General features: G+C 49.4%; 1 protein-coding gene across 1 annotated transcript in view; it reads right to left on the bottom strand.

Annotated features, from left to right (window-relative positions):
* Nucleotides 1-24,772, bottom strand: part of scpep1 (serine carboxypeptidase 1) — a 32,468-nt gene extending 7,696 nt beyond the window's left edge. The window contains exons 1-12 of the mRNA XM_041217113.1: nucleotides 24,689-24,772; nucleotides 17,850-17,989; nucleotides 17,282-17,371; nucleotides 16,577-16,732; nucleotides 13,116-13,190; nucleotides 11,951-12,023; nucleotides 11,236-11,273; nucleotides 11,024-11,152; nucleotides 10,703-10,796; nucleotides 4,814-4,927; nucleotides 4,286-4,423; nucleotides 2,091-2,254 (exon numbers count right to left, since the gene is read on the bottom strand). Of these exons, the coding sequence (XP_041073047.1) occupies nucleotides 2,091-2,254; nucleotides 4,286-4,423; nucleotides 4,814-4,927; nucleotides 10,703-10,796; nucleotides 11,024-11,152; nucleotides 11,236-11,273; nucleotides 11,951-12,023; nucleotides 13,116-13,190; nucleotides 16,577-16,732; nucleotides 17,282-17,371; nucleotides 17,850-17,989; nucleotides 24,689-24,734 (1,257 nt within the window). The 5' untranslated portion in view covers nucleotides 24,735-24,772. The remainder of the gene's footprint in view (nucleotides 1-2,090; nucleotides 2,255-4,285; nucleotides 4,424-4,813; nucleotides 4,928-10,702; nucleotides 10,797-11,023; nucleotides 11,153-11,235; nucleotides 11,274-11,950; nucleotides 12,024-13,115; nucleotides 13,191-16,576; nucleotides 16,733-17,281; nucleotides 17,372-17,849; nucleotides 17,990-24,688) is intronic.
* Nucleotides 24,773-25,131: the final 359 nt, after the last annotated feature.

Genomic DNA, 25,131 nt, shown 5'->3' with positions numbered 1-25,131 from the left:
ACAGAGTTAACATTTCAAGTCCGTAAGACTCTTCCTCAGAGCTGAAGAGAAGTGGAAATGTGATGAAATTTATAGTGTTTAAGGTGGGTAGAGCAGGTGGAGCTGGATAGAAGGCCAGCGATAGGTGGGGGCTAAGGAGGGATGGCCAAAGATGTCATGGACTAAAGGACAAAGGGAGTGTTAATGGTAGAAAGGTGCTGATAGTGGCATAAAAGTAAGAAAGCAGAATGCGATAATAGCAGAACAAGGGTAGCATTGTGTTAAAGAACAACATGAACGAGTAACAGATGGTCCTGTGGGGGGTGGGCTGGGGAGAGGGGGCGGTGCCGGGGGAATAAAGGGTAGAAAATGGAATAAAAGGGAGGATAAAAAGGGGATAAAACCACAGATAAATTAATAAAAATAAATGGATAAAAAATAAAAATGAATGTAGAAAAAAGGGGATTAAAAAAAGAGGGTGAGGATGGAGGAGAGAGTTCATGGTCTAAAATTGTTGAACTCAATATTCAGTCCGGAAGGCTGTAAAGTGCCTAGTCAGAAGATGAGGTGTTGTTCCTCAAGTTTGCGTTGAGCTTCACTGGAACAATGCAGCAGGCCAAGGACGGACATGTGGGCATGAGAGCAGGGTGGAGTGTTGAAATGGCAAGCGACAGGGAGGTCTGGGTCATGCTTGCGCAAAGCGGTCACCCAGTCTGCGTTTGGTCTCCCCGATGTATAGAAGACCACACTGCGAGCATTGAATACAATGGACCAAATTGAAGGAGATGCAAGTGAAGCGCTGCTTCAACTGAAAGGAGTGTTTGGGGCCATGAACAGTGAGGAGGGGGGGAGGAGGTAAAGGGGCAGGTGTTATACCTCCTGTGATTGCATGGGAAGGTGCCTTGGGAAGGGGATGAGGTGTTGTGGTTGATGGAGGAGTGGACCAGGGTGTCTCGGAGGGAATGGTCCCTATGGAATGCCAACGGCCGGTAGGCATTGAAGGGAAGATGTGTTTGGTGGTGGCATCATGCTGGAGTTGACAGAAATGGCAGAAGATGATCCTTTGAATGCAGAGGCTGGTGGGGTGAAAAGTGAGGATAAGGGGGACCCTATCATGGTTCTGGGAGGGAGGGGAAGGTGTGAGGACAGAGGCATGGAAGATGGGTTCAACACGGTTGAGGGCCCTATCAACCACAGTTTGGTGGAGGGGGGGGGAACCTTGGTTAAGGAAGAAGGAAGACATGATATCAAACTGGATGAGATTGGCTAATTCAGCTACTGACTGAACAATCTGCCATGTTTGTGGTGAGGAGGTCACAGTTCATATCCTAATGGATATCTCAAAGCTGCAGAGTTTAAAAATTATTCGTTACACTAAAGCATATTTTAAAACTGATAAAACTCAGCACTGTAAAGGGGGCTTTTACAGAATTTATACGTACACAGGGGGCATTTGAGAAAAGACAGACTTGCATAGAAATTACAATAGAGAAACAGGCCATCAACACAATGAGTGCATGGTGTTTATCCTCTACGAGCACTATCCCATTCCCATGAACCCCACTGGCAGCCATGGGTCAGTTGATAGCTCCCTCATCTGAGTCACAATGTTATGGTTTAAGTCCCAATCCATGACTTGAGCACAGAAATCTAGGCCAACATTTCAGTGCAGTACTGAGGGAGTACCGTATGGTTGAAGGTGCTGCCTTTCAGATGAGATGTTAAACCAAGACCCTTTCTGCCCCTCTCAGGTGAATGTGAAAGATCCCAGGGCAATATTTTGAAGAGCAGGGGTGTTCTCCCTGATGTCCTGGCCAATATTTATCCTTCAATCAGCATCACTAAGACAGATAATCTGGTCATTAGCACGCTGCTGTTTGTGGGAGCTTGCTGTGCACACTTTGGCAAATAATGTTTCCCACATTTCAACAATGACAGCACTTAAAAATGATATTTCATTGGCTTTAAAGCACTTTGGAACATCCTGTGGTCATGAAAGGTGCTATATAAACGTAAGTCTTTCTTTTCCCGAATCCCTTTACCTCCTGACTACCAGTTCTGGATTGCTGATCTGGTCTCATAGACTGTCAGGAAGTTGAGAAATGACTCACCATATGTCCAGCCTTCAGGATCCAGTAAAAGGCGAAGTTCTGGTACTGTTTGTAGAAGGCAGCTGTGTCTTTGGCTCTGGATGGAGTGTACACTGGTTTCCATCGCAGGCTGGAGAATGTAGAAAGGCCTGGCCATTTCAGCTTCTTCACCCACATTTCTTGTCCTGGATTGTGGAGAGAGAGAGACACACAGAGAAAATGTATTTTATGAACTTCGACATGTCTCTCCTGTTCAGCAATATTAATTTCCTCATCCTTTTTAGCCCCTAGGTTACCCCCTATTTCTGGCATGAAACTTGTGTCTTCCACTGTGAAGACTGACACAAAATATTTGTTCAACGCCTGTCATTTCCTCATTCCCTGATAATTTCTCTCCTCTCTGATTCTAATGAACCAACATTTACTTTAGCTACTCTCTTCCTTTTCATATACTTGTAAAGGCTCTTACAATCTTTTTATATTTCTGACTAGTTTACTCTTGTATTCTATTTTTTCCCTTTTTAATCAACATTTTGAATTCGGCAATTTGCGCAGTTGAGTTCAGTTTTAATTACACTATATATGCCCAAATAGATGGCCCTTTGCTGGTTTCTAAAACCAATCCTCATATTTACTACTGTTTTCTCCAACATAAGCCTCTTTTTCTTCTTTTAATCTAATACTATCCTTAACCACTGCGTTAAGCCACAGATGGATCTTTCTTGCTGAGCCTTTGTTTTTCAATGGAGTGTATTTTTGCTGAACATTTTGAATTGTTTCTTTAAATGTTTTCCACTGTTTCTTTACCTCCATGCTTTTTAGTCTATTTACCCAATCAATCTTAGCCAGCTCTCCCTTCATATCTATGTAATTGGCTATGTTTAAGATTATGATTCTTTTTGTGCTGGAGTACGTAGTTTTCAAACAACGTGGAATTCAATTGTATTATGATCACTATTTCCCAGTGGATCTTCTCCTGTGACTTTACTAATTAACCTTGCCTCATTGCACAATATTAAATCGAAAATAGCTTTATCCTCAGTTGGTTACACAACATATGGATCTAGGAAACTGACACAAAAATCATCTGCAAAATCCATTTTCCAGACCACCTTTGCCAATTTCATTGGTCCAGAGTATATGAAGATCCCCAACATTACTGATTTCGATCACTTGATTTGTGGCTGTCTCTTCAGCCACCTGGGTCCTAAGCTCTAGAATTCCCTCTTTAAACCTCTCCTCCTCTTTGGCTCTCTATTCCTTTAAAACATTCCTTAAAATCTAGCTCATTGATCAAATATTTGGTCAGCTGCCCTAATATCTAATTTGACTCGGAGTTTTCTTTTTGATAACACTCTGAAACACCTTGGGATCTTCTACTTTTTTTAATCCTTTCATGGGATGTGGGTATCACTAACAAGGCCAGCATTTGTTGCCCATCTCTAATTGGCCTTGAACCTAGGGCACTTCAAAGAACAGTTAAGTGTCAACCACATTTCTGTGGGTCTGGAGTCACATGTGGGCCAAACCAGGTTAAGGACAGCAGATTTCCTTCTCTAAAGTGAACCAGATGGGTTTTTAGGATAATTAATGATAGTTTCAGGATCACCATTACTGAGACTAGCTTTTAATTCCTGATCCATTAACTGAATTTAAATTCCACCGGCTGTCATGGTGGGATTTGAACCCATGTCCCCCAGAGAATTAGGCTGGGCCTCTGGATCACTAGTCCAGCAACATTACCACAATGTCACTGTCTCCCCTTCTACTACATTAAAGGCACTTCATAAATACAATCTGTTCTTGTTGTTCGTCAACCAACTTTCTCCCAAATATGTTCTTTATACCATACAACGTGGAGTGTCAACCTAGATGGTAAGGGGAAATCTCTGGAGTGGGACGTGAAGACACGATCCTCTGAGTCAGAGATGAGAGCTACTCAGTGAGCCATGGGTGACACCGATATAGAAACTGCAGGTTCCCTCTCTTAACTCGATGCAGTTACTGCTAAAGGAACCAAAACCAATTTTAAAAACATCTGATGCATAAACACAAACCACACAGCCCAGCACTGCAGATCTCAAAGTGGAGCAAAGACATTCTATGAAGATCCATCTGTGGAATCTCTGTGATCACAGCAGCATTGTCCTGAGACAGGCTCCAGAGCTGTGGATGGTGCCCTACACAGTGCATACAAAATTATTGGAAACCCTTACCCAAGGTGTCCACAATTAGGTCCAGCTGTCCATTATAAACCGTTACATTCACACCAGCGAGCAGCAGCTTGTCAATGATGTCAATCACTGGTTTCATGAAGTCACCCTCCATATTGGAGAACACATCACCAGACTGACCTGGGTGGTTACAGATAAAAGGTTAAATACAGCTTGTTCCAAACATTGCAAATCAAGATCAGCAGCATAAACAGCCCAAACAAGAAACACAGAACAAACTCAACTACACCAAAAACGGCAGAGCAGCACAATAAGGGCCAAATCAGGGAGCGGAACACTTGGGGAGTGGAGGTGGTGGTGGTGGTGGTGGGGGGGGTAGGTGTGAGCGGAGAGAACAGGGATTAGGGATAAGGACAGGGGAACAAGACACGGTTGGGGGGGTTGGGTCATGGGGTAAGGACATGGGGCTGGGGGTTGCAAGGCAGAGGGCAGGACAGTGGGGCAACACTGTGTGCGGACAATAATGGGCTCTCATGCTCAAATCCCTCCCTGTACCCCACACACAGGTACCTCCCCATTTGACGAAGTCGGGAATGATTTTCAGCTTCTTTCTGATGGGCCCATTCATCAGCGATTCCAGGCTGGTACGCTGCATGGGGCTGACATGACGCTGGTAAAGACTGACTGCAAAACAGAAACAAAACTGTGTGAGTAACCGCAAGGGAGAGAGAGCCAGACAGCACCTGTAACAGAGTAATCACAAGGAGAGCTAAACAGCACCTAAAATGGAGTAATCACGAGGAGAGAGAGCTAGACAGCACCTGGAATGGAGTAATCACGAGGAGAGAGAGCCAGACAGCACCTGGAACAGAGTAATCACAAGGAGAGCTAAACAGCACCTAAAATGGAGTAATCACGAGGAGAGAGAGCTAGACAGCACCTGGAATGGAGTAATCACGAGGAGAGAGAGCCAGACAGCACCTGGAACGGAGTAATCACAAGGAGAGAGAGCTAGAGAGCACCTAGAATGGAGTAATCACGAGGAGAGAGAGCTAGACAGCACCTGGAATGGAGTAATCACAAGGAGAGAGAGCTAGATGGCACCTAGAATGGAGTAATCACGAGGAGAGAGAGCTAGACGGCACCTGGAACGGAGTAATCACAAGGAGAGAGAGCTAGACAGCACCTGGAATGGAGTAATTACAAGGAGAGAGAGCTAGACAGCACCTGAAATGGAATAATCATGAGGAGAGCTAGACAGCACCTGGAACGGAGTAATCACGAGGAGAGAGAGTTAGACAGCACCTGGAACAGAGTAATCACGAGGAGAGAGAGCTAGACAGCACCTGGAAAGGAGTAATCATGAGGAGAGAGAGCTAGACAGCACCTGGAACGGAGTAATCACGGGGAGAGAGAGCCAGACAGCACCTGGAACAGAGTAATCATGAGGAGAGAGAGCCAGACAGCACCTGGAACGGAGTAATCACGAGGAGAGAGAGCTAGACAGCACCTAGAATGGAGTAATCACAAGGAGAGAGAGCTAGACAGCACCTGGAACGGAGTAATCACAAGGAGAGAGAGCTAGACAGCACCTAGAATGGAGTAATCACGAGGAGAGAGAGCTAGACGGCACCTGGAACAGAGTAATCACGAGGAGAGAGAGCCAGACAGCACCTGGAACAGAGTAATCACGAGGAGAGAGAGCCAGACAGCACCTGGAACAGAGTAATCACGAGGAGAGAGAGCCAGACAGCACCTGGAACAGAGTAATCATGAGGAGAGCTAGACAGCACCTGGAACGGAGTAATCACAAGGAGAGAGAGCTAGACAGCACCTAGAATGGAGTAATCACAAGGAGAGAGAGCTAGACAGCACCTAGAATGGAGTAATCACAAGGAGAGAGAGCTAGACAGCACCTAGAATGGAGTAATCACGAGGAGAGAGAGCTAGACGGCACCTGGAACAGAGTAATCACGAGGAGAGAGCCAGACAGCACCTGGAACAGAGTAATCACGAGGAGAGAGAGCTAGACAGCACCTGGAATGGAGTAATCACGAGGAGAGAGAGTTAGACAGCACCTGGAATGGAGTAATCATGAGGAGAGCTAGACAGCACCTAGAATGGAGTAATCACAAGGAGAGAGAGCTAGACAGCACCTAGAATGGAGTAATCACAAGGAGAGAGAGCTAGACAGCACCTGGAACGGAGTAATCATGAGGAGAGAGAGCCAGACAGCACCTGGAACAGAGTAATCATGAGGAGAGCTAGACAGCACCTGGAACGGAGTAATCACGAGGAGAGAGAGCTAGACAGCACCTAGAATGGAGTAATCACGAGGAGAGAGAGCTAGACGGCACCTGGAACAGAGTAATCACGAGGAGAGAGAGCCAGACAGCACCTGGAACAGAGTAATCACGAGGAGAGAGAGCCAGACAGCACCTGGAACAGAGTAATCATGAGGAGAGCTAGACAGCACCTGGAACGGAGTAATCACAAGGAGAGAGAGCTAGACAGCACCTAGAATGGAGTAATCACAAGGAGAGAGAGCTAGACAGCACCTAGAATGGAGTAATCACAAGGAGAGAGAGCTAGACAGCACCTAGAATGGAGTAATCACGAGGAGAGAGAGCCAGACAGCACCTGGAATGGAGTAATCACGAGGAGAGAGAGCTAGACAGCACCTGGAATGGAGTAATCACGAGGAGAGAGAGTTAGACAGCACCTGGAATGGAGTAATCACGAGGAGAGAGAGCTAGACAGCACCTAGAAGACTTCTTCTTCTTCTTTCATGTGACATGGGTGTTGATGGCTGCGCCAGCATTAACTGCCCATCCCTAATAATGGAATGGAGTAACCATGAAGAATAGAGGGACGGAGAGTACTCGGAGTGGAGTAACCACACAAATAGAGTCATGGAGGGTACTCGGAATGGAGTAACTGCGATGAATAGAGGGACGACGAGCACTTGGAACGGAATAATCACAAAGAATAGAGAGACGGAGAGTACTTGGAATGGAGTAACTGCGAATGGAGAGACTGAGTACTCAGAGTGGAGTAAATGCGAGGAGAGAGACATGGAGAAAACTCGAAATAGAGTAACCGTGAGCATAGAGAGACAAAGAGGATTCAGAATGGAGCAACTGCGAGGACAGGGAGACAAGAGTACTCAGAATGAAGCAATCAGGAGGAATAGAGGGATGGAGAGTACTCAGAATAGAGCAGCCGCAAGGATAGACACACGGAGTGTACTTGGAATGGAGTAGCCGTGAGGATAGAGAGATGGAGAGTACTCAGAATGGAGTAACTGCAAGGATAGGGAGCCACAGAACATCTGAATAGGTTGATTAAACAGTTGACTAAACAGTTGATTAAACTCCTGCATTCAAAGTCTGTATTCCTTTACCAGTTTAAAGTACACCAATATTCATAGCACTGGATGGATCTAAGTAACCATTCACATTACAGAACGTGTCTGAAACCATCCGAAAAAATTACACATTGTGATAGCCATTGCCGTTTCTGGAGGTAAACACAGCAACTACTTTTTTGACAAGACATGAAGGTCCTCTTATTGCTGGTACTGTTCAAGGACAAATCTTACGACATGGAGTGAGTTCCCCTGCTCTCAAAAATGGATCAACCATCAGTACACACAGCAAGCGCAGGCCCTCCGACAGCCCAGCCCCCTCCGACAGTACTGACCCTCCGTCAGTGCGGCTCCCCCTCAGTACTGACCCTGTGACAGTGCGGCTCCCCCTCAGTACTGACCCTGTGACAGTGCGGCACTCCCTCAGTACTGACCCTCTCAGTGCGGCACTCCCTCAGTACTGACCCTCCGACAGTGCGGCACTCCCTCAGTACTGACCCTCCGACAGTGCGGCACTCCCTCAGTACTGACCCTCCGACAGTGCGGCACTCCCTCAGTACTGACCCTCCGACAGTGCGGCACTCCCTCAGTACTGACCCTCCGACAGTGCGGCACTCCCTCAGTACTGACCCTCCGACAGTGCGGCACTCCCTCAGTACTGACCCTCCGACAGTGCGGCACTCCCTCAGTACTGACCCTCCGACAGTGCGGCACTCCCTCAGTACTGACCCTCCGACAGTGCGGCACTCCCTCAGTACTGACCCTCCGACAGTGCGGCACTCCCTCAGTACTGACCCTCCGACAGTGCGGCACTCCCTCAGTACTGACCCTCCGACAGTGCGGCACTCCCTCAGTACTGACCCTCCGACAGTGCGGCACTCCCTCAGTACTGACCCTCCGACAGTGCGGCACTCCCTCAGTACTGACCCTCCGACAGTGCGGCACTCCCTCAGTACTGACCCTCCGACAGTGCGGCACTCCCTCAGTACTGACCCTCCGACAGTGCGGCACTCCCTCAGTACTGACCCTCCGACAGTGCGGCACTCCCTCAGTACTGACCCTCCGACAGTGCGGCACTCCCTCAGTACTGACCCTCCGACAGTGCGGCACTCCCTCAGTACTGACCCTCCGACAGTGCGGCACTCCCTCAGTACTGACCCTCCGACAGTGCGGCACTCCCTCAGTACTGACCCTCCGACAGTGCGGCACTCCCTCAGTACTGACCCTCCGACAGTGCGGCACTCCCTCAGTACTGACCCTCCGACAGTGCGGCACTCCCTCAGTACTGACCCTCCGACAGTGCGGCACTCCCTCAGTACTGACCCTCCGACAGTGCGGCACTCCCTCAGTACTGACCCTCCGACAGTGCGGCACTCCCTCAGTACTGACCCTCCGACAGTGCGGCACTCCCTCAGTACTGACCCTCCGACAGTGCGGCACTCCCTCAGTACTGACCCTCCGACAGTGCGGCACTCCCTCAGTACTGACCCTCCGACAGTGCGGCTCTCCCTCAGTACTGACCCTCCGACAGTGCGGCACTCCCTCAGTACTGACCCTCCGACAGTGCGGCACTCCCTCAGTACTGACCCTCCGACAGTGCGGCACTCCCTCAGTACTGACCCTCCGACAGTGCGGCACTCCCTCAGTACTGACCCTCCGACAGTGCGGCACTCCCTCAGTACTGACCCTCCGACAGTGCGGCACTCCCTCAGTACTGACCCTCCGACAGTGCGGCACTCCCTCAGTACTGACCCTCCGACAGTGCGGCACTCCCTCAGTACTGACCCTCCGACAGTGCGGCACTCCCTCAGTACTGACCCTCCGACAGTGCGGCACTCCCTCAGTACTGACCCTCCGACAGTGCGGCACTCCCTCAGTACTGACCCTCCGACAGTGCGGCACTCCCTCAGTACTGACCCTCCGACAGTGCGGCACTCCCTCAGTACTGACCCTCCGACAGTGCGGCACTCCCTCAGTACTGACCCTCCGACAGTGCGGCACTCCCTCAGTACTGACCCTCCGACAGTGCGGCACTCCCTCAGTACTGACCCTCCGACAGTGCGGCACTCCCTCAGTACTGACCCTCCGACAGTGCGGCACTCCCTCAGTACTGACCCTCCGACAGTGCGGCACTCCCTCAGTACTGACCCTCCGACAGTGCGGCACTCCCTCAGTACTGACCCTCCGACAGTGCGGCACTCCCTCAGTACTGACCCTCCGACAGTGCGGCACTCCCTCAGTACTGACCCTCCGACAGTGCGGCACTCCCTCAGCACTGACCCTCCGACAGTGCGGCACTCCCTCAGCACTGACCCTCCGACAGTGCGGCACTCCCTCAGCACTGACCCTCCGACAGTGCGGCACTCCCTCAGCACTGACCCTCCGACAGTGCGGCACTCCCTCAGCAGGGCACTCCCTCAGTACTGATCCTCCGACAATGAGGCACTCCCTCGGTACTGATCCTCCGACAATGAGGCACTCCCTCGGTACTGACCCTCCGACAGTGCAGCACTCCCTCAGTACTGACCCTCTGACAGTGCTGCACTCCCTCAGTACTGACCCTCTCACAGTGCTGCACTCCCTCAGTACTGACCCTCTCACAGTGCTGCACTCCCTCAGTACTGACCCTCTCACAGTGCTGCACTCCCTCAGTACTGACCCTCTCACAGTGCAGCACTCCCTCAGTACTGACCCTCTCACAGTGCTGCACTCCCTCAGTACTGACCCTCTCACAGTGCTGCACTCCCTCAGTACTGACCCTCTCACAGTGCTGCACTCCCTCAGTACTGACCCTCTCACAGTGCTGCACTCCCTCAGTACTGACCCTCTCACAGTGCTGCACTCCCTCAGTACTGACCCTCTCACAGTGCTGCGCTCCCTCAGTACTGCATTGGAGTGTCACCCCAGATTGTGTTCTGGTGCTGGAACACGGCTGACATTGAAAGCTGTGTACTACCATTGAGCCACGGCTGACACTAATTTTTTCCTGACATTGAAGCCCAAGTCCCCTTCCCTTCATGCAGTTCCCCACCTCATGTTCTCAAAGTCCTTGAATTTACTTCATACAAAACAACATGCCACAACACGCTCACCCAATTGGTAGTTCCTCATCACAGGGGTAAGTTGTGGGCTCACAAGCTCTGCCTCTTTGGTCATGATGTTGTAAAAATTCACTCCATCTGTATTCTGGAACAGAACCAGCCAAATGTTATACACTCCAATTACAACCCCCCCCAACACCAACCCCCGCCCCAGTCTAGTTATGCACTCCAACTGCCTCCAGCCCCCCCTCACACCATCTGATTACACCCTCCAATTAGCAGCCGCCCTCCCACCAAGATTTTTGTTAATATTGCTCCTCATCTCACAGATTAGATGTTATGTAGCAGGGAATCTGACAATCCGATACTCACTAGCTCAACAATCTTCTCAGTCATACCCCACCGCTCCGTTGCCTTGCGATAGTTGCCAGCCTCAATTGCTGCCTTCACTTCTTCAGCGTAAGAGTTAACCTCCACCAGACCCTGGTCATCCAGCAGAGACTGGAAAACAACACACACACACATGGAGATTAAATATCCCACACAAAATGAGGATGTCCTGAGTAGCAAGGGCATGTACTTACGATGCTGTACAGGTACGGTCCCCAGGACAGGACAGAGTCTATAGGAGCAAGGAGGATCGCATCAGTTGTTTTTCAGGTGATAGATATAACAGCACCAATCTGGCCAACCACTCACGCAGCCTTCCCCCACCCACACTCTCAGCCCAGCTACCCACCCCTTTCACCCATCCACACACACCCCATCCTTCCACACAGCCCCTACACACCCCTCACCCACCCACCTCCACACCAGCCGCCCAACCACCCACGCGTGCACACACACCCAAGCACACGCCAGCCCTCCCCCACACACGCACACACACCCCTGCCCCACCCGTCCCCACCCCCCGCCCCGATACCCCCACCCCCTTGCACCCAACTGCCCCCCTGCACCCACACACACCCCACACCCACATCTCTCCACGTACCTATATGCCCCACACAGCTCCCTGATACACCCCCCACCCATACTCTCCCACCTCATCGAACCCTGTGACATATCTGGATACACAGCCTTTTCCTCAGATAAGGTTATTGACTCTCTGATCTGTGCTTAATATTAAAAAAGATATTTTGAAACATTTGTTTAAATAAAAAAAAGTGTTGCATCACTCAACATTAAATACAAGCAACATTAGCACCATAGCATCGTATGGCAGTAATTCCCTCAACCCTCTCCCATTCCTCAACAGTCCAGCACATCTCTCATTTAACTGAAAGGTGTGTGTAGCCTTACCCAGAGGTGAGATCCAGGAATCACCCAAAGCAACACCAGCAAAATGACACTTAATTTCATTGAGCTGGGCAGCCTGTGAACGAGACAAAGGGTCAGAATGGAATCATGTATCAATATGAATAGAATTACAGAGAACTCTCAGCACAGAATCAGGATATTCAGTCCAACGGATTTATACACATCCCACCCCTTGGCAACTCAGCCTCTCAGCATAACCTATTACTTTCTGCCTCATGTTTATGCAGCTTGCCCTTAAACGTATCTATACCATTGACCTCAACTCACTCCCTGTTCCGCCAGTTCCACATTCTCCCCACTCTCTGGGTAAAGAAGTTTCTCCTGAATTCCCCATAGAATTTATTAGTGACTCTCATATTTATGGCCCTTGGTGACCCCCACAAGTGGAAGTAACTTCTCTACATCTATCCTATCAAACCCTTTCAGCATCTTAAAGGTCATCCCTTGGCCTTCTCTTTTGCAGAGGAAAGACTCCCATCTTGTTCAATCTTTCCTGGTGTCATTCTTCTGCATCTCAAAATTAGAATTGTTACAGGGCAGGAGGTCATTTGGCCCATTGTGTCTCCACAGGCTCTCCAAATTAGCACCTCTTTTGCACTCTCTCATATCCACTATATTCTTGTTGTATTATGGAGACCAGGATTGTTCAGTTTTCTAAGTGTAGCCTCACCAAGGTTCTATACATGTTTAAAATAACTTATCTGCTTTTCAATGCGATCCGTCTGGAAATGAACCCAGTGCTATGTTTGCTTTTTTATGGTTTTATTAACCTATGCTCCTACTCTGACTTGTGTATCTCAACCCCCAGGTACTTCTCTTCCTCTACTACCACTTTTATTTGCCAAGAAGGATTTGGTCTCCTTATCCTTCCCACCAAATTGTACCACTTCACGCTTGTCTATGTTAAAACTTAATTTTCCAATTATACACCCACAGTGCATGTTTACATTTAATACATTTAACTGAGCTCTGGACTAAATCACAGATTTTACTGTCATTACACCATCTGTGCCGTGACTGAGAGCAAATAGCCCACTTCACAGTAGCAAATACCCCCTGCGTCCTCTACACAAAACACCTAAATGCTGCAGCCTACACAGACATTAGTTGAACAGTAGATTGTGTTTAATTTCACAGCAGGTCCTACCTTAATCAGCTCCAGAGAAATTGCAGCTGCCATTTTACCCCCATAGGATTCGGAGAAAATATAGAATGGAATATTCTGTTCAAGAGAAAGATGGTGATATTCTGATTTTAAACTTCTAACAATGTCACTTTAATCTGGCCCAAGCATTTTAAACTGGTCACAAAGCACTCAATCCCAGTTCATGCCTGGCACAAGTTAGTCTGCTACAACTCAAAAACTTTTCATTTTCCAGACAGCCATATCACACCAGAGTGACAATTTGGCCCTAGGCAGATGCAGTGAAGTACAGGCATGCAGAGCTTTCACTGAGACCTGGTCTGTTTGTCTACAGGCCGAGTGCGACCAGAAAATGACCTCTGACTTATTCCCCAACCCCAAGACTGGTCTCTGACAGCCCCCCGACACCAATCCCACAGACTGGCCTCTGACCCCCGACACCAACCCCAAGACTGGCCTCTGACCCACGACACCAATCCCACAGACTGGCCTCTGACCCCCGACACCAATCCCACAGACTGGCCTCTGACCCCCGACACCCATCTCACAGACTGGCCTCTGACCCCCGACACCCATCCCACAGACTGGCCTCTGACCCCCGACACCCATCCCACAGACTGGCCTCTGACCCCCGACACCCATCTCACAGACTGGCCTCTGACCCCCGACACCCATCTCACAGACTGGCCTCTGACCCCCGACACCCATCCCACAGACTGGCCTCTGACCCCCGACACCCATCCCACAGACTGGCCTCTGACCCCCGACACCCATCCCACAGACTGGCCTCTGACCCCGACATCCATCCCACAGACTCTGCCTCTGACCCCCGACACCCATCCCACAGACTGGCCTCTGACCCCTGACACCCATCCCACAGACTGGCCTCTGACCCCCGACACCCATCCCACAGACTGGCCTCTGACCCCCGACACCCATCCCACAGACTGGCATCTGACCCCCGACACCCATCCCACAGACTGGCCTCTGACCCCCGACACCCATCTCACAGACTGGCCTCTGACCCCCGACACCCATCTCACAGACTGGCCTCTGACCCCCGACACCCATCCCACAGACTGGCCTCTGACCCCTGACACCCATCTCACAGACTGACCTCTGACCCCCGACACCCATCCCACAGACTGGCCTCTGACCCCCGACACCCATCCCACAGACTGGCCTCTGACCCCTGACACCCATCCCACAGACTGGCCTCTGACCCCCAACACCAATCCCACAGACTGGCCTCTGACCCCCGACACCCATCCCACAGACTGGCCTCTGACCCCCGACACCCATCCCACAGACTGGCCTCTGACCCCCGACACCCATCCCACAGACTGGCCTCTGACCCCCGACACCCATCCCACAGACTGGCCTCTGACCCCCGACACCCATCCCACAGACTGGCCTCTGACCCCCAACACCCATCCCACAGACTGGCCTCTGACCCCCAACACCCATCCCACAGACTGGCCTCTGACCCCTGACACCCATCCCACAGACTGGCCTCTGACCCCCAACACCCAGCCCACAGACTGGCCTCTGACCCCCAACACCCAGCCCACAGACTGGCCTCTGACCCCGACACCCATCTCACAGACTCTGCCTCTGACCCCCGACACCCATCTCACAGACTGTTCTCTGACCCCAACATCCATCCCACAGACTGGCCTCTGACCTCCGACACCCACCTCAAAGACTGGCCTCTGACCCCCGACACCCATCCCACAGACTCTACCTCTGACCCCCGACACCCATCTCACAGACTGGCATCTGACCCCCGACACCCATCCCACAGACTGGCCTCTGACCCCGACATCCATCCCACAGACTGGCCTCTGACCCCCGACACCCATCCCACAGACTCTGCCTCTGACCCCCGACACCCATCTCACAGACTGGCCTCTGACCCCCGACATCCATCCCACAGACTGGCCTCTGACCCCCAACATCCATCCCACAGTGATACCTTGAGGGAGTACAAGAGCAGAGAGATCTAAGGGGGTGCACATTAACAAATCTCTGAAGGTGGCATTGCAAGTTAATATGATTAAGAGAGCGTATGGGATATTTGGCTTTATAAATACAAAAGCAAGTCGTGCTGAACCTGTCTAAGTCTCTAGCTAGGCCTCAGCTGGAATATGGTGTCTAATTCTAGGCACCACTCTTTAGGAAGAATGCCAAGAGTTTGGAAAAATTCTTTTTACTGCATCCATGGGATGTGAGCGTCATGGGCTTGGCCAGCATTCATTGCCCTAAGTGGCCCTGGCGGAACCTAGACTGAGTATTAGTGAGCAAGTTATTGCTGTGTAAGTGCCGCTTGATAGCACTGGTGATGACACTTTCCATCACTTTGCTGACAAACGAGGGTGGACTGATGGAATGGTAACCAGCTGGATTAGATTTGCCCTGCTTTTAGTGGACAGGATGTACCTGGGCATTTTTCCACATTGCCGGGTAGATGCCAGTGTTATAGCTGCGCTGGAACAGCTTGGCTAGGGGCGCGGCGAGTTCTGGAGCAGAGGAGATGTATCAGAATGGTATATAAGGAGCTTCTGTTATTAGGGCAGCCAGATGTCTGATTTTTAGCCTGTTTGGCTGCTGCCTGGTGATGGAAGGCATCACATTTTGTATTTCAAAGCTATAGTCTACTTACTTTTGTGAATCACTGGGAGGATTCTGTGATTGTTCTTTCCCCCTCCTCAGCTGCCTCCATAGAACAGGCATGCAGGAGTCAGCTATGTTTCGATACCTCTTTCGCATCTCCCCACATTTCCCCCCCCCCACACAACTCCCTCTCCCCACCCCTCCCCCCAGTTTGATGCAGAATCTCCAAACGGGATGATACCACATCTGTGTGTGATGTTGTCATCAGACCCACGCCCCAGATATATCCAGGTTTGGTGACTGCCAGCGCTAACCACCCTATAGAGACTGAAGGTGCTGGATTTGTTCTCTTTAGAGAAAAGATGGTTAAAGAGAGGCATGATAAGGATATTCAAAATTGAGTGGTTTTGATAGTGCAAGAAGGGTAAAACTGTGACTGCTGGGGAGCGGGTCAGTAAGCAGAGCTTGTAACTTTAAAATAATTGACCAAAGAGTAGAGGAGAAATGAGGAGAAGTGGTTTTCACAAGAACAGGCATTAAGATCTGGAATGCATCAGCTGAAAGAATGCTGGGAGCAGATTTCACAAGTACTGTTAAAAGGCAATTGAACATGTAAGTGAAGGAAGCTAACTTGCAGGGTTCTTAAGTAAGAGGCAGTTTTGGGATGGGAGAGGGAAGACAAGCAGGAAATGGAAACCGATCAATATGGGAAGTGTGACAATGCACATGAGGAATTGGCTGAGTTGATAAAAGGCCACTCCTTATGTGCGTCACTGCTCACTAGTGTGAAGTCTTTAGCCAAGGACATGTGACCAGTACATGGATACCAACAGAAGTAGTTGTGACATTACCTGGAACTCTGGCTTCATTTTGAAGAATTCCTTCAGCAGAATCATCATGTCCGTTACAACCGTGGTGAGGTCTTTGGCGAATGCATCAGCATTGGTGGTGTAACTGTATCCAGCCCCCACAGGGTTATCCACAAACAGCAGACTGGCAGCTTTCACCTGTCACACAGAAAGGGACAAGAGAAACATGATGGTGTCTCAGAGGGCGGGAGGAGGAGGAGGGGGGGTGGCCAGGGGAGGGGGGCGGCCGGGGGGGGGGGGGCACCGGGGGGGGGAGGGGGGGGGGGGGGGGGGGCGGGGTGGGCGGCAGCGGGGGTGGAGGGGGGGGGCGGTGGCGGGGGGAGGGGGAGGGGCGGCGGGGGGAGGAGGGGGGTGGCAGGGGGGCAGGGTGGGCGGCGGCGGGGGTGGAGGGGGGCGGTGGCGGGGGGAGGGGGAGGGGCGGCGGGGGGAGGAGGGGGGAGGAGGAGGGGGGCGGCGGGGGGAGGAGGGGGGGTGGCAGGGGGAGGAGGGGGGGTGGCAGGGGGAGGAGGGGGGGTGGCAGGGGGAGGAGGGGGGGTGGCAGGGGGAGGAGGGGGGGTGGCAGGGGGAGGAGGGGGGGTGGCAGGGGGAGGACGACAAGGACAAGTCATAAGGTTAACACCAGCTGTTAGATATCGGGAACAAAGAGTGAGGGATCCTGATTGACTGAGACTCAGACAGAAACTTTACCCAGGAGCTGTTTCGAGGATTCAGATCAGTGTCGAAAGGGCCAATCTCCATAAAGTTTCCAAAGCCACAACTTGAGCCTCCTGGACCACCCTACACAGGGAAGCAAAAGGGTTAGGAATATAATGGAGAGCAGGTGCAGTGTCCCCTTCACTTCCAACTCTTGACAATAGAAGTATTAACTTCACAATGAAGGGCTCCAAGAGTGGTCATTCCATATTCCCTACTCCAAACCCACCCAAATCCCTCAACGCCAGCCTAACCCACACCCCCACCTCACCAAATACAGCTCCTCACACCTCCCCCAGCACCTGCCAAATCTCCCCTCCAGCCCAAACATAACTACAACCTTTCCCCCCTTCACACTTCCACCCTCCCCACCCCACCTCCACCCCCTCCCTTCCCCCGCCCCACGCCCTCTCCCGCCGGCCCCGCCTCCGCCCCTCTCCCGCCGGCCCCGCCTCCTCGCACCCACCCCTCACCCTACCCAATTCTCCACTTGCAAACTCACATCTCCCCACACCTCTTCCCCTACACGCCCTGCTCCGTCTCCATTGCAAAGGATGTTTACCTGTAGCCACATGATAAGAGGCAGGGAGGTGAAGTTCTCAGTTGGACTGTTTGCATAATAAAGCCACCAGAACATATTAGCATCTTTACGGACAGGTACATATCCCCAGTTCTCCTTCTCATTGTTGGAAATAAGATCACCTGCGTATGGAGACACAGTCATAGATAGTGGAAACATGAAAGGCAGCAGGAACAATTCACAGGCTGGGGAGCTGTTAACATCACAGGTTGCGAGAGAAACTGTGCTTCATAGCGGGAACAGCATCACTTATTGAAGTGTGGGCTCGTACAGAACGGCGTGCGTGTGTGTATTTTAATGAGAAAGTGGCAGTCGGATCATGTCTCAGTAAATTAAAGCTGGAGGGAGGTGCATCAGATTGTTCTCCTATTAGGATATAGAAATGAGATTGAGGATTGCTCATGAAATTCCAATGGGGGGGACATTTAGGAATTAGGAAAAGATAGAGGTTTTTTTTTGGCCAGGATTGCATAGGGATGTAGTCCAATTCTGTAGAACCTGTTATACATGTCAAATAACAGGAAAATCACAAGCAGTGATTAAGCCGGTGCCTTTAATCTCAATAGCAGCATTTGAAGAATCTTTTACCAGGGTCATGATCGATTATGTAGGAGCCCTCCCTAAGACTAAAAGTGGAAATCAGTATTTATTGACAATAATGGATGTGTCTACCAGGTTTTCTGAAGCGATACCTTTAAGAAACATTACAACAAAGAAGATTGTGGAGGAGTTAATTATTTACAAGATATGGTTTACCTAAAGAAATAAAATCAGATCAGGGGTCAAATTTCATGTCACAGCTGTTTAAGGAAGTAATGAACAGTTTGGGGATAAAACAGTTTAAGTCAACAGCTTATCATCCGGAGTCACAAGGAGCTTTGGAAAGACGGCATCAAACTTTAAAAACTATGATAAGAGCATACCGTCAGGGTTATGCACAGGATTGGGATACGGGAATTCCATTTTTGTTATTTGCTATTAGAGACGCTCCTAATGCATCGACTGGATTTAGCCCTTTTGAACTAGTTTATGGTCATGAGGTAAGGGGACCACTGAAATTGATTTACGAGAAATGGGTGGGTCAAAATTCAGAAACTCCTCTCCTGGATTACGTATCACATTTCAGGGAAAGATTGAACATAGCGTGTGAACTGGCTACAGAACATTTAAATTATATCACAGAATGTGATGAAAGTGAAAGCAGATAAGGCAGCTAAATTTCGCAGTTTTGTTTCTGGAGAGAAAGTACTAGTTTTGTTACCAGTCCTAGGTGATTCATTAAAGGCAAGATTTAGTGGGCCTTACAGGATTGAAAAGAAATTGAGTGAAGTAAATTAATTAATAAATACTCCAGATGGAAGAAAGAAGCAGAGGGTGTGTCATGTAAAGATGCTTAAAAAGTACTTTGACAGGGAAGAGGAATAAAAAGAAGTGTTAGTGATGGTGGATGATGAGAAAGAGATAGAAGTGCAGGATCCTGAAATTGATTTTTCTCTAATCAAATTGGATAATCAGGGGGTGCTTGAAAATGTAAATTTCAAGCAAATGTCAAAGTGATTTAGAAAAGCTATTGTAGTAACACAAACCTATTTGTGGAAATAAGTTGGGAAGACATTTGGCTTTACATGATGTATGTATAGAAATATCATCTGTAATAAGGCAACAATCTTATAGATTAAATCCAGTAAAGCTTTCACAAGTACAAAAAGAAATTGATTTCATGCTTCAAAATGATATCATTGAGTCCAGTTGCAGTAATTGGAGTTCACCTATTGTACAGGTACCGAAACCAGATGGAACATGAAGGCTTTGTATGGACTATCAAAAGATGAATGCGATAACAAAAGCGGATTCATATCCCATACCACGGTTGGAGGATTGCATTGAGAAAGTGGGACAATCGAAACTTATCACAAAGATTGACTTATTAAAAGGGTATTGGCAGGTAGAGTTGTCGGAGAGAGCAACGGGGGTATCAGCTTTTGTAAGGCCAAGTGGATTATATCAGTTTAAAATCATGCTATTTGGTATGAACAATGAACCTGCGACATTTTAAAGACTGAAACAAAGTAATAGTGGATCTGAGCAATTGTGCTGTTTATATTGATGATCTACTCATTTTCACTCAGACGTGGGAGGAGCATTTACAGCATCTGGAAGAACTTTTTACTCAACTACAAGAAGCTAATTTGGTGATGAACTTAGCTAAAAGTGAATTTGCAAAAGTGAAAGTTACGTATCTTGGACATGGTAAGGCAGGTCCGAGAGATGCGAAAGTCAAGGCTATCGTGGATTTCTCAGTATCTACAACAAAATGAGAAGTTTTGAGATTTCTAGGCACGAGTGGGTTTTACCACAATTTGTACCAAAGTTTAGCCAAGTGGTTGCTCCGCCAACTGAACTATTAAAAAACAAGTAGTTTCAATGGACACTGGAGTGTCTGAAGTCATTCAATAGTTTGAAAACTGTATTAACTGCGACACTGGTGTTGGCAGTGCCCAATTATGCCAAGCAATTTAAGTTGGCCTTTGACACAAGCGATATAGGCATTGGGCTGTACTGTTACAAGATGACGATACTGGAATTGAAAAACTGATAGGATATTTTTAACTGAAGCTGAATGTACAACAGAGAAGATATTCATCGATTGAAAAAGAGTCTTGAAGTTTGGTGTTAGCATTGCAGCAGTTTGAAATTTATGTTGCAAACAATTCACCAGAAACAATTATTTATACAGACCATAATCCTTTGAAGTTTTTGGACAAATTTCGAGGCAAAAGTGCAAGGCTTTTCAGATGGAGACTATTGTTACAACCATTTAATCTGCATATTATACATATTGCGGGAAGAGAAAATCTGTTCGCAGACGCATTATCAAGGGTTTGAAGCTTAAAGGAAAATGGGACATTTAAAAAAAAACCTGGACACTGAACTGGAGTGATTTCTGTTGATACCAGGGACTTGTGTGTATATATATGTTAAAGCAGATATCTGGTCATGTAATAGTGTAATGAAAATAGGAGATAGTGAGAGATGGGTTGTTAAAATGAAGCCGTCTTTTAGAATTATGACGGTTCATTTTCTGGTGAGGGGATGTCATGAAGTTATTCCTGTATGTAATATTATTGGAAAATATTTTTTTTTTTAAATGGAGGTTTAGTCTGTGGGTGTGTCTTAATTAGATTAAAGCCAGCTAGCCTGGGTGCTTTGATATGTACTAGTTTGAGATGTAAACAGAGAGGTAGAGTGTATTTGCATTGTTTGAATAGAGCATTCAAGAAGTGAGGTGAAAACTGATGCCTATCTTGCAGATACAAAGCAATATGCTTATATTATTAATAAAACTGGTACTATCAAAGGGGTTTTATTGTTAGAGAGGTTTAGTTCAGAGGTTGGTGATACAATGAGAATTTACATTCAGTGGGGGTGGTGGGTATAACGTTAGCAGTTTTTGGGTGTGCAGAGCAGAGGCAATGTAAAATCAAAAGGCAGCTGCAAGCCCCAGCTGTCTCCACAGGAACCAAAGTGAAAAGAACCTCATGTTGAATTTGTAAGGTGAAAATGCTTTGCCTGGTGTCTGGTTAAGTCTATGGGTTGCTGTTGCCTTAATGGAGATTATTTTGGGAACTTGTTATGATAGCAGTAATTTGAAGCCATATGTTTACTTATGCATAAATTAATAAAATGTTTCATTTAGTTTAGTGTAAAATCTCAAGAACTGGTGGTCTGGTTCCTGAATTTAGAGTCGCGTCTCAAACATAACACTCTAAATTGTTTTGGATTTCCAGCATCCGCAGTTTTTTGCTTTTATAACACCTATAGGTTGACAGTTGTTTAAAGTTTCCCTCTGGGAATTTAAAATAACTCCACTTTATCAACTGCACTGAATCACTGAAAGCTAGTGTGCAGGTACAGCAAGTAATAAGGAAGGCAAATAGAATTTTGGCATTTATTGCTAAAAGAATAGAGTATAAAATTAGGGAAGTGTTGTTGCAACTGTACAATGCATTGGTGAGACCGCACCTGGAGTACTGGGCACAGTTTTTGTCCCCTTACTTGAGCAAGGATGTAACTCTTTCGAGTACAAACCTGTTTCCATCTGTGTCAGATGAAGTTACATTGTTTCATAGTTTGCCATTGTGAGATTTGAACTCTTGATACTCTTTTTGAGTAAACCTGTTTCCATCTGTTTCAGATGAAGTTACATTGTTTCATAGTTTGCCATTGTGAGATTTGAACTCTTGATACTCTTTTTGAGTAAACCTGTTTCCATCTGTGTCAGATGAAGTTACATTGTTTCATAGTTTGCCATTGTGAGATTTGAACTCTTGATCTCGGGGTTACAAACCCAGTACCATAACCACTTGGCTATTTAGGCCAAGCAGGGAACCAGTGTAACTCTTTGAGTACAAACATGTTTCCATCTGTTCCTATTCAGATGAAGTTACATTGTTTCATAGTTATTGTTTCATAGTTTGCCATTGTGAGATTTGAACTCCTGACCTTGGGGTTACAAACCCAGTACCATAACCACTTGGTTATTGGATGCGGGTCAGAGAAGGTTCACTAGATTGATTCCAGAGATGTGGGGCTTGTCTTACGAGGAGAGATTGAGCAGTTTAGGCCTATACTCGCTAGAGTTTAGAAGGATGAATAGATCTAATTGAGGTATATAAGATGCTAAAGGGGAGAGGCAAAGTAGACGTGGAGCAGATATTTCCCCTTGTGGGGCATTCTAGAATGAGAGGCCATAGTTTTTAGGCTAAGGGGAGGTAGATTTAAATCAGAGATGAGGAATTACTTTTCTCAAAGGGTCGTGAATCTGTGGAATTCACTGCCTCAGACTGCAGTGGGTGCCGGGACGCTGAATAAATTTGAGATGGTAATCAGATTTTTAATTAGCAACGGGTTGAAAGGTTATGGGGAGAGGTTGGAAGTTGGATTTGAGGCCGAAATGAGATCAGCCATCATCATATTGAATGGCAGGGTAGGCTCGAGGGGCTGAATTGCCTACTCCTGCTCCTAGTTCTTAATGCCAAGTGTGTGTGTGTGTCTGTAGCTGGAGAATGGGGGAAGGGTGCGCGCGCCCGCGGAGAGCCGGGGGAGGTGGGGGGGGCAGGGTGCGTGCGCCCGCGGAGAGCCGGCGGGGGGGGGGGGGGGGGGGAGAGAAACAGGGTGTGCGTGGAGAGCCGGGGAAGTTTGTATGTGTGTTTTCTGTGTGGGGGAGTGCGGGGGGGATTGTGTGCTGGGGGGGGGGGGAATTGTGTGCTGGTACGGGGGGGATTGTGTGCTGGTAGGGGGGGGATTGTGTGCTGGGGGGGGGGGGATTGTGTGCTGGTAGGGGGGGGATTGTGTGCTGGTAGGGGGGGGATTGTGTGCTGGTAGGGGGGGGATTGTGTGCTGGGGGGGGGGATTGTGTGCTGGTACGGGGGGGATTGTGTGCTGGTACGGGGGGGATTGTGTGCTGGTACGGGGGGGGATTGTGTGCTGGGGGGGGATTGTGTGCTGGGGGGGGGGATTGTGTGCTGGGGGGGGGGATTGTGTGCTGGGGGGGGGGATTGTGTGCTGGGGGGGGGGATTGTGTGCTGGGGGGGGGGATTGTGTGCTGGGGGGGGGGGATTGTGTGCTGGGGGGGGGATTGTGTGCTGGGGGGGGGATTGTGTGCTGGGGGGGGGATTGTGTGCTGGGGGGGGGATTGTGTGCTGGGGGGGGGATTGTGTGCTGGGGGGGGGGGATTGTGTGCTGGGGGGGGGGATTGTGTGCTGGGGGGGGGGATTGTGTGCTGGGGGGGGGGATTGTGTGCTGGGGGGGAAACAGCGCACGCGGGGGGGGGAACTGTGCGTGTGTGTGGGGGGGGGGAAATGTGTGTGTGTGTGTGTGTGTGTGTGGAGAATGGGGGAAGTGAGAGTATCTGTGTTGGGGAGAATGGGGGAAGTGAGAGTATCTGTGTTGGGGAGAACGGGGGAAATGTGTGTGTGTGTGTGGAGAATGGGGGAAATGTGTGTGTGTGTGTGGAGAATGGGGGAAATGTGTGTGTGTGCGTGGAGAATGGGGGAAATGTGTGTGTGTGCGTGGAGAATGGGGGAAATGTGTGTGTGTGTGTGGAGAATGGGGGAAATGTGTGTGTGTGCGTGTGTGTGTGTGTGTGTGGAGAATGGGGGAAATGTGTGTGTGTGTGGAGAATGGGGGAAATGTGTGTGTGTGTGGAGAATGGGGGAAATGTGTGTGTGTGTGTGTGTGGAGAATGGGGGAAATGTGTGTGTGTGTGTGTGTGTGTGTGTGGAGAATGGGGGAAATGTGTGTGTGTGTGTGTGGAGAATGGGGGAAATGTGTGTGTGTGTGTGTGTGTGGAGAATGGGGGAAATGTGTGTGTGTGTGTGTGTGTGTGTGTGTGGAGAATGGGGGAAGTGAGAGTATCTGTGTTGGGGAGAATGGGGGAAGTGAGAGTATCTGTGTTGGGGAGAATGGGGGAAGTGAGAGTATCTGTGTTGGGGAGAATGGGGGAAGTGAGAGTATCTATGTTGGGGAGTACACTGGGGAAATGTTTTACATCCTCACGGCTCCTGTCTGAAGGTGACAGCTTTCCCTGTTATCAATCACTTCCTGCTCAAAGCGATCCCGTGAAGTTTGTATAGAAAAGCCCCGTGCGGGAGGCTAGCAGAAAGCGGGGAGAGAGAGAGAGAAACATACCAACACCCAGAAATAAAGACAGCAGGAGCGGCCTGAGAGGCGCAGCGCCCGGGAGGGGAGGGGACGGTACGGGAGGGGAGGGGAGGGGAGGGGGTGGTACCGGCTCTGGGAGCCCGGGGAGAGGCACTGACCTGCCGCAAAGAATCCGAACACAAGCAGCGCTCCAAGCTTCCCCATGGCCGGCTTCTAATGTGAGCGCGCTGGCCCCACCCACTGCTGATACAGGGAATGGCCCCGCCCCTTTGCGCCCTGGCCCCGCCCCAGTCCGCCCTGGCCCCGCCCCAGCCCGCGCTGACCCCGCCCCTGTCCGCGCTGGCCCCGCCCCAGTGCGCCCTGGCCCCGCCCCAGCACGCGCCAGCCCCGCCCACAGGAAACGACCTCTACCACTGACTCCCGAATTTCGAAGGGTCATGAGGACTCGAAACGTCAACTCTTTTCTTCTCCGCCGATGCTGCCAGACCTGCTGAGTTTTTCCAGGTCATTCTGTTTGTGTTTTGGATTTCCAGCATCCGCAGTTTCTGTTTTTAACCCGAATTTTTCTCCTGTCACGGGGATGGATTTTATTCCTCCTGTC

This window comes from Carcharodon carcharias, chromosome 22 (assembly GCF_017639515.1).
Source record: "Carcharodon carcharias isolate sCarCar2 chromosome 22, sCarCar2.pri, whole genome shotgun sequence".
Classification (NCBI taxonomy): Eukaryota; Metazoa; Chordata; class Chondrichthyes; order Lamniformes; family Lamnidae; genus Carcharodon; species Carcharodon carcharias.
The sequence above is the reverse complement of the archived record's forward strand: the minus strand, read 5'-3'. Positions and strand labels throughout refer to the sequence as shown.